This window comes from Octopus bimaculoides, chromosome 17 (genome assembly GCF_001194135.2).
Source record: "Octopus bimaculoides isolate UCB-OBI-ISO-001 chromosome 17, ASM119413v2, whole genome shotgun sequence".
NCBI lineage: Eukaryota > Metazoa > Mollusca > Cephalopoda > Octopoda > Octopodidae > Octopus > Octopus bimaculoides.
Genome location: NC_068997.1, coordinates 42,342,126 through 42,356,256, shown reverse-complemented (window position 1 = coordinate 42,356,256; position 14,131 = coordinate 42,342,126). Strand labels below are relative to the sequence as shown.

General features: G+C 33.5%; 1 protein-coding gene across 1 annotated transcript; it reads right to left on the bottom strand.

Moving 5' to 3' along the window:
* Nucleotides 1-17: 17 nt before the first annotated feature.
* Nucleotides 18-13,338, bottom strand: LOC106875772 (uncharacterized). Its single transcript, XM_014924035.2, has 6 exons — nt 13,328-13,338; nt 11,248-11,404; nt 8,959-9,120; nt 7,148-7,278; nt 5,124-5,166; nt 18-3,459 (listed from the first exon to the last, which is right to left on the bottom strand). The coding sequence occupies exons 1-6, from the start codon at nt 13,336-13,338 to the stop codon at nt 2,014-2,016; spliced, it is 1,950 nt and encodes a 649-aa protein (XP_014779521.2). The 3' UTR covers nt 18-2,013.
* Nucleotides 13,339-14,131: the final 793 nt, after the last annotated feature.

Sequence of the window (14,131 nt, the reverse complement as noted above, 5' to 3'; positions counted from 1 at the left end):
ATATATATATGTGTGTGTGCGTGTGTGTATGTATATATATATATATATAGATGTATTTATATATATATATTTATGTATATGTAGATATATATATATAGAGAGAGAGAGAGAGATAAGTAGGCTAAATCCCAGCTGTTCCTCTTGAAACACTTCTGCTTATTACAATGCAATATGTGGTCTCAGTTGCTGCTGAATGTCAGTCAAAATACATTAAAATTGAGAATTATGGAAATATTATTTGTAGAGTTGTTGTATAATAAAACAGGAAAGTAGACATTTTTTTAGTGTTATTGATTCTTCATTACACATGCTTCATTTACTAAAAGAAATTACAGTTTTACATGTTAGACAGACATTGAAGATTTTCTAGTAAGAAGTTCCTTACATGTCTGTCTAACATGTAAATACTTTTAATTCCCATTGGCAAATGAAACAAGTGTAATGGAGAATAAATAATATCAAAAAATGCCCACTTTCATGTTTTGTTTTGTTATATATATAAATTCATAACTCTACATAGTTTTACTTGCCAGCTAAGTCTTAAGTATTCTGCTTACAGAAAATGCAAATAATATACATTCTTTTTAATCAATAAACTTGTTTTGATATTTTTCAGTTACCTGGATTTAAAGAATTAAAAAAAAAAAAGACAAAAAAAAACAATGTACTCCTGGACTGTGACTGAGGTTAACAAGAAGGAAATTTACAAAGTGAAAAAGTTATTTACTTTATAAATAGAAAAATATATGTATAGATATGCATAACATGGTTGCTAAATCAGATTTTTGATGTTAGCAAAGATAACAATTCCAAATAGATATACTTGAACTAGAATCCAGAGTATTGTGATGAGGGTTTAAAATAGTTTTGGAGAAACAGTCAAAAAGAAACAAACTTTATACAAATATCACTAATACGGAATCTCATCATGTAACTATCAACAACTGTTGCTGCTAAAATAGTAAAGGGATTGCATCAGATGTAGTCATACTATTACAGCAAGAGTGTTGAAAAGAAGGAAACCAAAAAAGATAGTTAACAAGGGAAAGATTCTTTTGAGATCAAATGAATTACAAAAAAAAAAAAAAAAAAGTTTCAAAAAATGTTCAATATCTTACATAAATAATTGAATTGGGAAGGAGAAGAAGAATATTCTGAGACTCTGCAGTTCTGACAACAATAGTAAATTTAAGTAAAATCTGCTGGAGTAGGAAATAGATAGTTTCAGTAAAGACACTGAAATATGATGGCAAATTCAAGCTGCTTATTAACTTATTCTATTGATATAATTTCAAAATAATATAAAGAACAGAGTTAGAGGTAAAAAAAAAATGCAGTTAGGAGCAGACATTTTGGCACCATTTAAATATTTTTCGAAAATTTGAAGATTTGAAGGCAAGCATTTGAAAATCTAAGAAAGATAATGGAAGTTACTGTTAATAAAAAAATGAAGATAAAAGCTGCAACTCTTCGCCTTAAGTATACTAATGTAGTTGATTGAATAATTCTAAAGAAAAATTAAAATTGGAGAAACAGGTAGGGATTTCTTTAAGGTAGGAATCGCTCATAAATTTGTCACAATTTTGTTTTTAAATGATGTCATTAATAGATCTATATGAAGTAAAGAAAAAGAAGAAAAAGCCCAGAGCAAAAACGAAAAATGTCATCAGCAACAGAAATGATATCCTTCACAGGTAATGAAAGGAAATTAAAATAAACCCATGGAAATAATTAATGAGAAGAAAATGAAGAGGTAGAGAAAGTTATTACGCCAAAACAGATTCAAACCAAAGATGCAGTTAAAAGGGGTTTTTTTTAACTGCCATTAATAAATTAATCAGAGGCTTAATAAGAGGAGCAGCACCAACAGCAGATTAATTTGACAAGAAAGAGCAGTAAGTCATTTTGGAACTTTTGCCAAAATTATCTAACAGTGAGCACCAAACTAATAAGATCTATTGCCTCAGAAATCTATATTCAATTGGAATTCAACAAGATCTATCTTTTCTAAAGTCAAGATGTAGGAACCTGCTGAGGTTCTGGTACAGAGTTCTCATACAGCTCAAGATTTTCCAGTCCAATGTCTGTTCTACCCGTCGGTGTTGTTGTCAAGTCAAGAGACTTGCTCTGCAAATAATATTCTAAGTGACTCAACTTTGGAGGAAGGCTCATTCGATGCCAGTCAGTCTTCTGAAATCGGTCACTTTTCACAGAGTCAGCAGCATTAATGAAAGTGTCATCGGAGAAGTCCAAAGTAAGCAATTCCACTTGCTCATCGTCAAGCATCTGACCAATACTGGCAAGACTTTCTGTATCCGAATCATCCATAATATCGGAAGCGGGAGAAGGAATTTTAAGTACAGGACTCCCTTCGGAACCTCTCACGTATTTCGTTGGTGTAATATGTGGTTTATTGACAGTTCCCGTTTTCCTTGGTGACGCTGTCTCACTGTTTGAGTTTAAAATCTTTGTATTCTTCGGCTGAGATTCATTTTTTGTTCCCTCATTTGTGTTTTTAACGGAGGGGACATTAGTTATTTTACGTTGTTGAAAGCCTTGCATATATGGGTCCATTTCAGCATCTACACGTAAAATGATGCCTTTCAATTTTGATCTACGTATGACTGAAGGAGAACATTCCGACATTTCTGAATTAACTCTTTGTACAGTTGGACCTGGTTCAGTTTTACTTTTGCCCAACGTTTTAAGTGTGGCTCTCTTTTCAGTCGGTAAAGAGGCTTGCGGTTCATTGCTCTTCAAAAGAGGCGTGCTGTTTGGGTTGTGGCTGTCAGGGCTAAAAACTGATTGCTGACAAAACTGATTTTCGGAAACAAAGTTAAAATTATTAGAATTCTTAACCTTTGATTTGTAACTTGGTAATGAAATATACTCCTCTTCTAAACTTGGAGCATCATAATCCTCTTCAAAGTCAGAGGGGCTAATACTTTCTGATGTGATATTTGGAGATACATAGCTGTTGGTTTCAATAGCTTGCCGATAACTCAAACGCCGAGCCTGCTCTGGAGAGCTGAAAATCACAGATGGGGCTACAAATGATCCTTCAGATTCATCACAGTCATCTTTCAGTTGACTAACACCAGAATCTTGTTCAACAGTAGCAGAAGTGGTAGTTATGGAGAATGTGACCGGTTCCTTGCTAGCACTTTGTTGGTAAGTTGTGGGTGTGGTTAGTATGTTCGAACTATAAGTACACGTGCTAATATGAGTAACCACGGTACCATCTCCAATTTCAGACCCTTTCTCTTGACCAGGAGGTGGAGATGGGGTCTCAGACCCAACTCCGGAACCACGAACACCTAGTTGAAGATGTTTACTTTTCTCAAGCCTCCGCTCATGTATTTCATCACTGATGGATTCAAGATTTCTCAACGCCTCTGCATAAGCAGACTTTGTATTAATAACTTCCGTTTCCAGACGACTTACTCGATGCTTTTGTTCCTGCAAGAAAAATAAAAACATCATTTAGATAAGGTTCTTATTCACCGGAATACAAAATACAAATTAAATAATTTGAGATAATTTCAAAATTTTGGCACAAGGCCAGCAATTTCGGGGAAGTGAGTAAATTGATGACATTGATCCCAGTACTCAACTGGTATGGTATTTATTTTATTGATCCCAAAAGGATGAAAAGTCAAGTCAACCTCAACAGAATTTGAACTCAGAATGTAAAGATGGATGAAATGCCACTTAGCATTTTACGCAGCATTCTAACGATTCTGCCAGCTCACCACCTCATAATTCAAGATAATTTCGTCTATTTAAAAACTGCAGGAATTGTTTTATTCCACAAATTCACCAAAACTAGCATTAGATTTTGGTCAAGAAAGCATCAACTAGCAAGTGTGAAGGAATAACACTTTTACTTTAAGCTATCAACTTTAGCTAATAAGATCCAATCTCACCATTCTTTTAGATTATTCTGTCAAGATATTTGATACTACATAAAAAGAACCCTTGTAAGGCCCACATCCATAATACTTCCCATCTATCCACCTGTGTCAGTTGCTCAATAACTAAGTGAAGCATCATTATTAAAAAGGTGAAAAATTACAACTACGAGCCTCTACATCAGGGGTTTTCAAATTGTGGTCCGCAAGGACAAGACAGGGGGTCCGCAAGGACAAGACGGGGTCCGTGGACAGCAAATACTTTTTCTGGGCAATTTGATTTTATATATGTTTTTTAATTGAAATCTTTTAATTGACAATAAACCTATTTGTTAAATACTGTTAAATAAATAAATGTAAAAATATATGTTATTTTAAGCAAATATTTATGTATAAATTTCATAAGCGTTTATAAGGGGTCCCTAAGGTAAAGCCTGAAATATAAAGTCAAAAAGTTTGAAAACCCCTGCTCTACATAGTAACCCAACCTACTAGAAATAACAACCAAATCATCTGTTCACACTCTAGTGTCTTAAAAAAAAAGATAAAAGAGCTGGCACAATGTAATTCTAGATATACGAATGGAAGAGATGGTCAGAACTGGAACACCTTTGATCACAGATCTGCTCAATAAAGGTTGACATAGGATTAAACAACACTCTGTAAAATTAGTTACAGGCAAACAGACCAGGAAACAGTTTTATGCCTTAGATCCTTAATTCGACAATGAATGATGCTACTCATGGTGGTGTAGATGTTGTAGTTAGTCATGCTGAGTCTACAAATAGTTAAATATTCCCACTTTCCACAGATCTCTTCTGCTGTTTGAAATTGTCTTGAAAAATAGCTTGAATAACACAAAATGTGGAAAAGTGTATGTGTGCATTTGTATATATTGAACACTTAACATATCTTATGCCACGAGTGTTGCTCCTAATAACCTAGCCACCTTACAAACTAATATCAGCCATTTACCATATAACTGGATTTTCTCAACTCTTAATTCTGCTTTTTTACCATCCTTTTTCCATTCTTTACAAACTTACTTTTCCACTACTTTGTTCTCTGAAGAAACCTGTTCATTTTATAACTTTAAAATTGACATTCATATTCACTAAAGATCTTTAAATTAAAAAAAAGAAATTAAATTTTTTAATTTATTCAATTAATAGTATTTTAATATTTCATAACATTTAAAACCAAAATACTTACATCCATCACTTGATTAAATTTTACTTTCATTTCAAAATAAGGCCTGCAGTGGAAAAAAAAAAACAGCTTTAAGTTAGCAAAAAAGGGTATGCGAAGCGTCTACCTCAAAACTCAACAGCAATAAGAAAATTCTCAACAAAAATTTACAAAATTATATGAAATGTTTTGTTGTTGATACTCCATTCCAGTCATCAACAATACAGCTGTGATCGCAATCACACATCACATTTAAGGAGGAATGTACACTGATATAATATCTCTAAGGATATTTAATGCTGTTGGTATAAGTCTGACCAATGGCTGATTAAAATATTATATGCAAATTAGAATGGCAGTTAATGATATATCTTGCTATGTATACAGTGATTTAGATTCAAAGCTCAATAGGTAGCAATTATTTCAAAACAGAAGATTCCCAATTATATTTATGATTACTTAAGAGAACACTAGGATGTTTTCACACTATCTCAATGAGTACAGCTAATGGTTTCAAATAAATAGCTGTACAGTTATCAACATTATACATGTCTGATGCATTCTATATAAGTATACTAGTAACAGTATTCAGCTTTGCTTGGGCTTATAGAAATTATCAGAAAACACCACATGGCCTCTGACCATCTTAAATAGATATTCCCCATAACAAAATTTGAGCTCCTGAGGTGAAAAATTGTGGCCAACAACTTGTAATGCACATGCATATTAAAATTTCTAGTTACTAAATGATTAGAAAATGTGAAGAAACAGTGAGATTTGAGAAGTTTAATGAGAAAAGAAAAGGTCCATTTTAATCCCTACAACAATTCGTTTGTTGTTTTTGTTACACAAGATACATTAACCAACCCAGCTGTCCTTTATCAAAAATATTACTCTTCCCATTAGACTCAGTTAACTAGAACATGAAGCAAAAAAGTTTGCTTCCCAACCACATGATTCTGGGTTCAGTCCCACTGCATAACACCTTAGGCAAGTGTTTTTCTACTATAGCTTTTGGCCAACCAAAGCTTTGTGGGTGGATCTAGTAGGCAGAAACTGAAAGAGGCCTAAACAGGGTATAGAAGACCAAAGACTTTGGATAAAACAATTAGGTCAGACTCAAGAATAGTTGGGGGACTCGTGGAGAGATGTACTGTTGTAATTTCATCCATCCTTTATGTTCATAGGACTTCATTCAGACATTATGAAGAGATGATGGTGATAACAATGATATTGGAGATGGTAGCTGTATTTAAGTTTATTTTCACTGCATTATTATTACAAATACTTGAAAAAAAATATGGTGAAGCAGAAGCATCAAAAGAGGCTACAGTCCATGGTAAACCAAAGCCTTGGTGAGTGGATTTGGTAGATGGAGACTCTGTGTGTGTGTGTGTGTGTGTGTGTGTGTGTGTGTGTGTGTGTGTGTGTGTGTGTGTGTGTGTGTGTGTGTGTCTCTCTCTCTGTCTCTTTGTTTTGACATCACAGAATCACCATCGAACACTATCCCCCATTTCTAGTTTTCTGTGAAAATTTATCTTGCCATGGGGAAGTATTACTTTGCTTGGAAACAAGTGCATCCAGCCATAGAAAAAAACCTGCCTCAGTTTGGTCCATTCAAGCATGGAAAAGTGGACATTAAAACGAGGACAATCATTGCGATGATGATGATGATGATAATGACATCACTTATGTATATTTCACAAATACTTGTCTTATTATACATGTAATAACAGTTGCTGAGAAAAGCTTTCAGATTATAAAACTGAGAAAATATGAATGCAAAACACCTCTTGAGATCAAAACTGTTTCTTAAAGACTACAAAAGATTATATTCACAGATACAGTTGATTGTGAGAAAATTGACAGCCTTCCAGATGTTATTTATTAGTACAAACACAAAGGGAAACGACTTATTTTATCGAAGACATAATAATACAGTGTAATACAGTAATTTACTATTGTGATGCTAATGGTGATAACATACAGATATCTACTTTTATAGGTGACAGTGGAAAAGGACAGAAGACAGAAATATAAATACTCACTTGGACTTGCTGATGGAGCGTTTTAAGTCTTTCTGAAGCTGCTGAACACATTCCTCAGCTTCTTTGAAGATTTTTGTAGTTCTTTCATGATACTGTTCACTTTCGATTCTTTCCTTCTCAGCTTCATTCACCTGAGATTAAATAAAGATATTGTAATTTAAGAGCAAGCAGCAGAAAACAAGATCAATGGCATGGAACCGTTCGTCTCGACAATGACAAATCAGGTGTTTGATCAGATAAACTACCTGCTCGTTGAATTATTATGTAGGTGGCTGAGTATTCCACGGGCATACGTTCCATTAGCAATCCTCAAATAGAATCAATGTGACACAGTATGTGACAAGGCTACACCATTGAATTACAGGTATAATCTGATGAACTTCCACATAGTTTCCATTAACTGAATTTCACTTATAAGATTTGGTTGAGCTGAGGCTATAATAAATGACACTTGCCCAAGATGCCATGCAGTGAGATTGAACCTCTGAGACCCTCTGATTGGGAAGCAAACTTATTAATCTTTTGACCATGTTGCATTCACTAACACAATATAAAATTTGGCCACATTGGCAAGATCTTTTATTTGTTTTGATCATTAGACTGTGACCATGCTGTACATTTTTTTTAAAGCCTGATACTTATTTTATTTGTCTATTTTGCTGAACCACTAAATTACAGGGATGTAAACAAACCTATGCCAGTTGTCAAGTGTGGTGGGGGAGACAAAACACACACACACAGACATATGACAGGTTTCTTTCAGTTTCTGTCTACCAAATCCACTCACAAGGCTTTGGTTGGTCTGAGCCAATAATAGAAGACACTTGCCCGAGGTGCCACACTACAACTGAATCTGAAACTATGAGGTTGGGAAGCAAGCTTCTTACCACACAGCCACACCTGTGCCTATGAAAGTCAGTTAAAATAGTTTGATTCTTAATAATTCTGAAGAATATGTCAGTGGTACTATTACCCCTATCCATTTCATGTCAAAGTCAATTTGTCATCATCTGGATTAAACAATATAGAAGCAAAATGGCCATATGTTTCTCATTAATACAGTCAAACATCATAAATACCTATTATTCTGTTATTTCCACTTCTTTGCCTCTAAAATCAATTACTTCAACCATTAGTCTGACACATATTGAACTTTAATCTATTGATTTCTTCAGTTCAACTCCAGCTTTTTATGTTTGTTATTTTTTAAAACAGAGCTTGACTTATTCATTACATTTAAATTATCTGAATTTCTTTCACAAAACACTGAATCTACAACTAGGGAAAGAACAACACAAATGTTGGAATATAGGAAGATATCTTTAGAATGATATGTGACTAATTAAGAAGCGCTTTTGCAATAATACTGGCAATAAATTTAATCATTCATTTAAAAAATTGATTTCACAAGAGAATTTGAACCAGTATTTCAAAAGCTTGATTAATGTTGTGATGAATAAAACTGAACTTTAAACATTTTTTTTACTCAAAACAAGTTAACCTAAACATATAAATATTTACTTTATTGACACTGATAAGATGGAAGACGTTTCTCATGGTTATGATTTAAAATTCTAACAGTCAGGGTTTCATCTCAAAGCCATGAGGAATTCAACAAACTATTACCAAGCCTTTTTACCAAACACTGAACTACTTACACTATTTTATAAAGCTTTTAAAATGATGTAAACAACAAATTAATAGACATATCTTATCTTTACAATCTAGGATTCACAAATAGACCCGAAAACATGATGTTTGAACAAAAATCAAGCGAATAAAAGAAATGTTAAAAATAAATATCTCTTCACCTTCATGGTTGCATGATTAAGCATTTCCTGCCATGCTGGATCAGAAGGTTGGTCTCGTTTCATATAGCCTTGTTCTGCAAGATGCACCATCTCTTTGGCAGCTTCGTGCATGCTGCATGCTCTTTCATAACGAACAGCAGCTTTTTGAGTCTCAATATGAGCCTATAAATGAAACATAATTCAGTTTTAAATCACTAAAATACAAAATACAATAGATAAATAAAAGGCTGTCAGTTAAAAATAAATAAAACAAAGCAATTTACAAATGTTACTAACTTCCTACTGATTTATCATTATTTTTTTATATAAAATTATGACTAATGAATGACAAGGTTACATTTTCATAAAGTTGCAAGGGAGATAGATAAGGTACACTTGCTTACTGAACAACAGCCTCAGTTATTCAAGTTTCATAAACTTGCAGAGTTTCGACCCAATGAGGACAGTTATATTTATAGCAAGGAAGGGGGTCGGTAGTATGTTTAGTGTTTGTATCAGATAAAATAGTGTACTTGGTGTAAAGGGTGCTATTTCATGCAGCTTAAAATTTCTTGTATTTTGTGGTAGAGAAACTGGAGTCACAGGCTATGAAGAAAAAAATACAGATATCTGGGAATATCGAAATGTTGAATTTTAAATGTAAATTAGAGAAAATTGGAAAGTGTTTCAGAATATATCAAATATTATATGGCATTAATTTTGTTGTCAGCCTTATTAACAAGAAAAGGAGCACAGAAGGATACACTAAGCAATTGATATATCCATAATAGTGGAAGTTTTGAATGAGGTGTTGTTTTTGATAGGACTTTTATAATAATATTACAGATTGAAATAATATTACTTAGTATCCATTCAACATAAAAACAATCTTTATTTATCTATATATATGTACTTGTGTATAATATGTACTATAATTGAGGACAATGAAATATCAGGAATCAATATATTTTATATAAACACTTTTCCATACATCATTATACATCCATTTTCCATGCTGGCATGGGTTGGATGGCTTCAGAAGAGCTGGTAAGGCAAAGGACTGCACCATAATCCATAGTTCTTTTTTGGCTTGGTTTCTACAGCTTGATGCTCTTCCTAAAGCCAACCACTTTACAGATTGTACTAGGTGGGTTTTACATGGCACCATACACTATAATATAATATTCATATACACTTTTCCATACATCATAATGCTTTAAGCATTATGATACATGGAAAAAAGGATTTTACTCAGATTTATTATAATTGCTGTATAAAAAAATACATTGAAAATATACACAAATCCTAAACAAAAACAAAAAGTAATTCTAAAAGTGACATTATAATTTTACTGGTGCAGCTTGTAAAAGTCCACCTGCAATAAGGTCAGCGTTATGAAAATCTCACATTTTTTTTTTCTAGAAAATCAATTTGTTTTGATAACGATAGTATAATTAAATAAGTTTAAACTCAATTTTGAAATTCAGTCTGTACTGTAATTACACACATGGTTGTGTCAAAAGTATTTATCATTTAAGCATGATTTTTTTTGAAAACTCTGTAACTTTTACTTCTAGATCATTTCAATGTGTTAGTAAAATAGGAAGAACTTTGATTAAATGTTCATTATATTTCATAAGTATACCCATGTATGTATGTATGTGTATATATATACAATAGGCTTCTTTCCATCTCCATCTACCAAATCCACTTGCAAGACTTTGGTCAGCTTGCAGTGGGACTGAACTCCAAAACTTGTAGCTGGAAAGCTAACTTCTTAACTACACGGCCATGGCTGCATCTATGTCTGCAACCAAAATTGGTGCAAGCCTGGCTGAGTGTTTAAGAGATTAACTTTACAATCATATAATTCTTGATACAATTCCACCAGTGCAATTGTATCAAGTGTCTCCTACCTTAGTCTTGAGTTGTTCCAAGCCCCATGAGTGAAAGTGAGTAGACTGAGCTTGTGTGGAAGCCCATCAAATGAAGTGTAGCAGTTCATTGGTAGTAGACTGGGTACCTTTAACAGAGACCAGTCTATTGCTAGCATTTGGATCAGGTCTCCAGCCTGAGAACAACCTATGAATTGTGGATACTTACCCCACTTCTCATCAGCTTTGGAGACTTTGCAAAATGGTCATAGGCACTGCCATTCCTCCTCTGACTAAGCTATTAAAATAAATATAAAGGAATCCAAAGCCTACAGCTCACTCCTTCCACTATTTTCTATAGGGTGTGCATAAGTGCATGTCTGTGTGTGTGTGTGTGTGTGTGTGCATCAAAAATCATTAATGCAATCAAACTGACCTCTTTTGCCCTCATCCTTGCATCATAATATGGTCGAGCTTTATCAATGCATGCACCCAGCTTTTTAGACATTGCATTAAGTTTCTGTGTCGACTCAGAGAGTTCTTGTCGGAATGCTGCTCGAGCATCCTGGAATTTAAGAAGAGAAAAATTTATTCTTTAAAGTTAGTTGATAAGTTAAAAGAAAAAGGAAATCCAAGAGACATTAAACAGTATTAAAAAGTTATCACACTCAATTCTCTCTCATACACATAACGATTAACATGAATGACATTCAATTACATATCTACTACACCTTTTACTAAAGAACTATTAAACATTGAACTGGGAAAATGTTTAGGCCGACAACTGTCTTGGACTTATTGTATGTGAATCTTCCTCTAACCAAACTACATTTTGCTGATGCCAACACAGACATTTTTGTTTTCTTTTGATCAACTTCAGTTCTAGAAGATTTTCACATAACATACAGTGTCCATTACCAGATATGAATTGTCTAGAGTCCTTAATGAATTAATATCTTGAATTAAAAAAATTAATATCTTGCATAAAAAAATTAATCACATTCACTAACTTCATCAGTCATGATTAGTATAAATTTTTTTACAGTGTAAGCACACTTGTGACCCTGAGATAATCTGCTGATGATATGATATGAAAGGGTTTCTGACAGTGTGATGGATTCAGAAGGGCTCTTCTGAGTAGCTCCTGTGGCATCCAATATTTATTTCACCTAACTAGTGTAATAAGAGGAGGGAGGAGAAGGAAGGAGAGAGGAAAAGAGAGTTTTTTGTAGCAGCCAATTGGCTGAAACAGTTAAAAAAAAAAAAACTATTCTACTGCTGAACTTCCTAGTAATAGTAACCAATTCTTCAAATTTCACCAAAGCATATTATTGTCTCTACATTGTCTTCAAAATATTTATTTTCTGCTTCACCACATGAGATCAAACATGTACTCCTACATATTATAAATTCGTACATATATTAACCCTTTTGTTACCATATTTATTCTGAGATGCTCTGTGTTTCTTTCAATTATTTTAAATATAACAAAGAATTTGGTAAAATAACTTTGTTATCATTAAGCTAGTGTTAGGAACATAAATTGTGACTAAGGTTTGGCAGAAGATTTTAATTCAAAACTTATGAAAACAAACGGTTTCAGCTGGGTTGGTAACGAAAGGGTTAATGTAGACATTAATATGACATAAATTTGTAGAGTAGCTAGAACATCAAGTAGAATGCCTGGTAATATTTGTTTTGGTTCTGAGTTTATATCCTTTTCAGATCAACTTTCCTTTCATCCATTTGGATGTTAATAAATAAAGTACCAGTCAATACTGGGGTCAATTTTTTATTCTCTTCTCTCAGGATTGGTTATGCTGAGCTGTGACAGAGTCATTGGTGACTATTCACAATGTCTGCAATGTCAGAAAGGATAGGAGACCCTACTAACATAATTACAAATTTTCAGAGAGCTCAGAAGAGCCACGCACACTCGAAGAGTGGGAACTACAAAGAGAGGAGAGCAATACAAAGATGCAACAATTTCTTCAATACAGATGGTCTGTAGTGGTTACTGAGAACAGTTAGAAATGTTCAATCAGCAAAATTAAAATCGATTCCTTTTTGTTGCTGCTTTAGAGTTGAGCTTCCACAGGAAGATTTAAGATCAAGCTTTGAGGGAACTCAGAAGGAAATTCTTTGCAAGAACCAAAATGATTTTTTTCACTTTACTTTTAAAATTATTTTTGAATTGTACTGGCCGGACTCTGTTAGTTATGACATCAGGTGTTCCAGTTGATTCAATCAGTAGAACAGCCAGCTCATAAAATTAACTTGCAAGTGACTGAATACTCCACAGACACACAGAAGATTCAGCAGGACACACCGAACACAACAAGGTTGCCCACTGAACTACACATACAACTCATTTTTGCCAGCTGCGCGGACTGGAGCAATGTGAAATAAAGTGTCTTGCTCAAGGACACAATGTGCCGTTGGGAATTGAACTCATGACCTTATGATTGTGAGCCAAATACACTAACTACTAAACCACACACCTTTACAAAACCTACACTATGGACATTTTGAATACAGGCCAATGATGAGCTATGTCCAACATTACCACTGCCTAATAAACTGTGTGAGACTGAACGCCCTCAAATGGTTCTTCAGGATCACTAAATGTTTTAAAGTTGTTTAGTCTTCAGCCAAATATTTCTGTTGTAACTATCAATGATATATTTGTATATCTCTATGGTTATGTGAATGTAAACTTAATCAAAATACTTCAAACCTACCCTACACTACACTAGGTTTTCTATGAGTCTGTCTACCACCGTAATTGTGTACATATTAAATAGCTAAATCAATCAAAGGAGTGAATAATTCACTCTTACTTCAAACATTCCGTTACTTTCTTAAATTTTGACAACTACTGGTCACCACAAGAAGCAACAGAATTGTTTGAATCAATCCTTTGTACATGACAAAATGTCAAAACAAAGGATAAAAACCCAAGTTAATAATGGCAAGCTTTGATTTTAGCAATATGTTTACTCACGAGAAAAAGTATATAATACAGGATACACTTAAGAATATTACAACATAATAATTAATATAAGTATATACTTAAGTAAATAGAACACAATAATACATAAGAGATGGTATGTAATATTTCATTGTTATTTCTGCTGGTTCAAATTACACATCTTAACACATCATTTCTTGCTTTTATTGATCCCCCAACTCAATTTAATAAACTTCTGTCTGTGTTGTTTTGAACTACTCCAACCTTTCACAAGCATATTTACATCCTTATCCATTTAAATTCCAAAAATCTCCAAGTTTATATATATATATATATATATATATATATA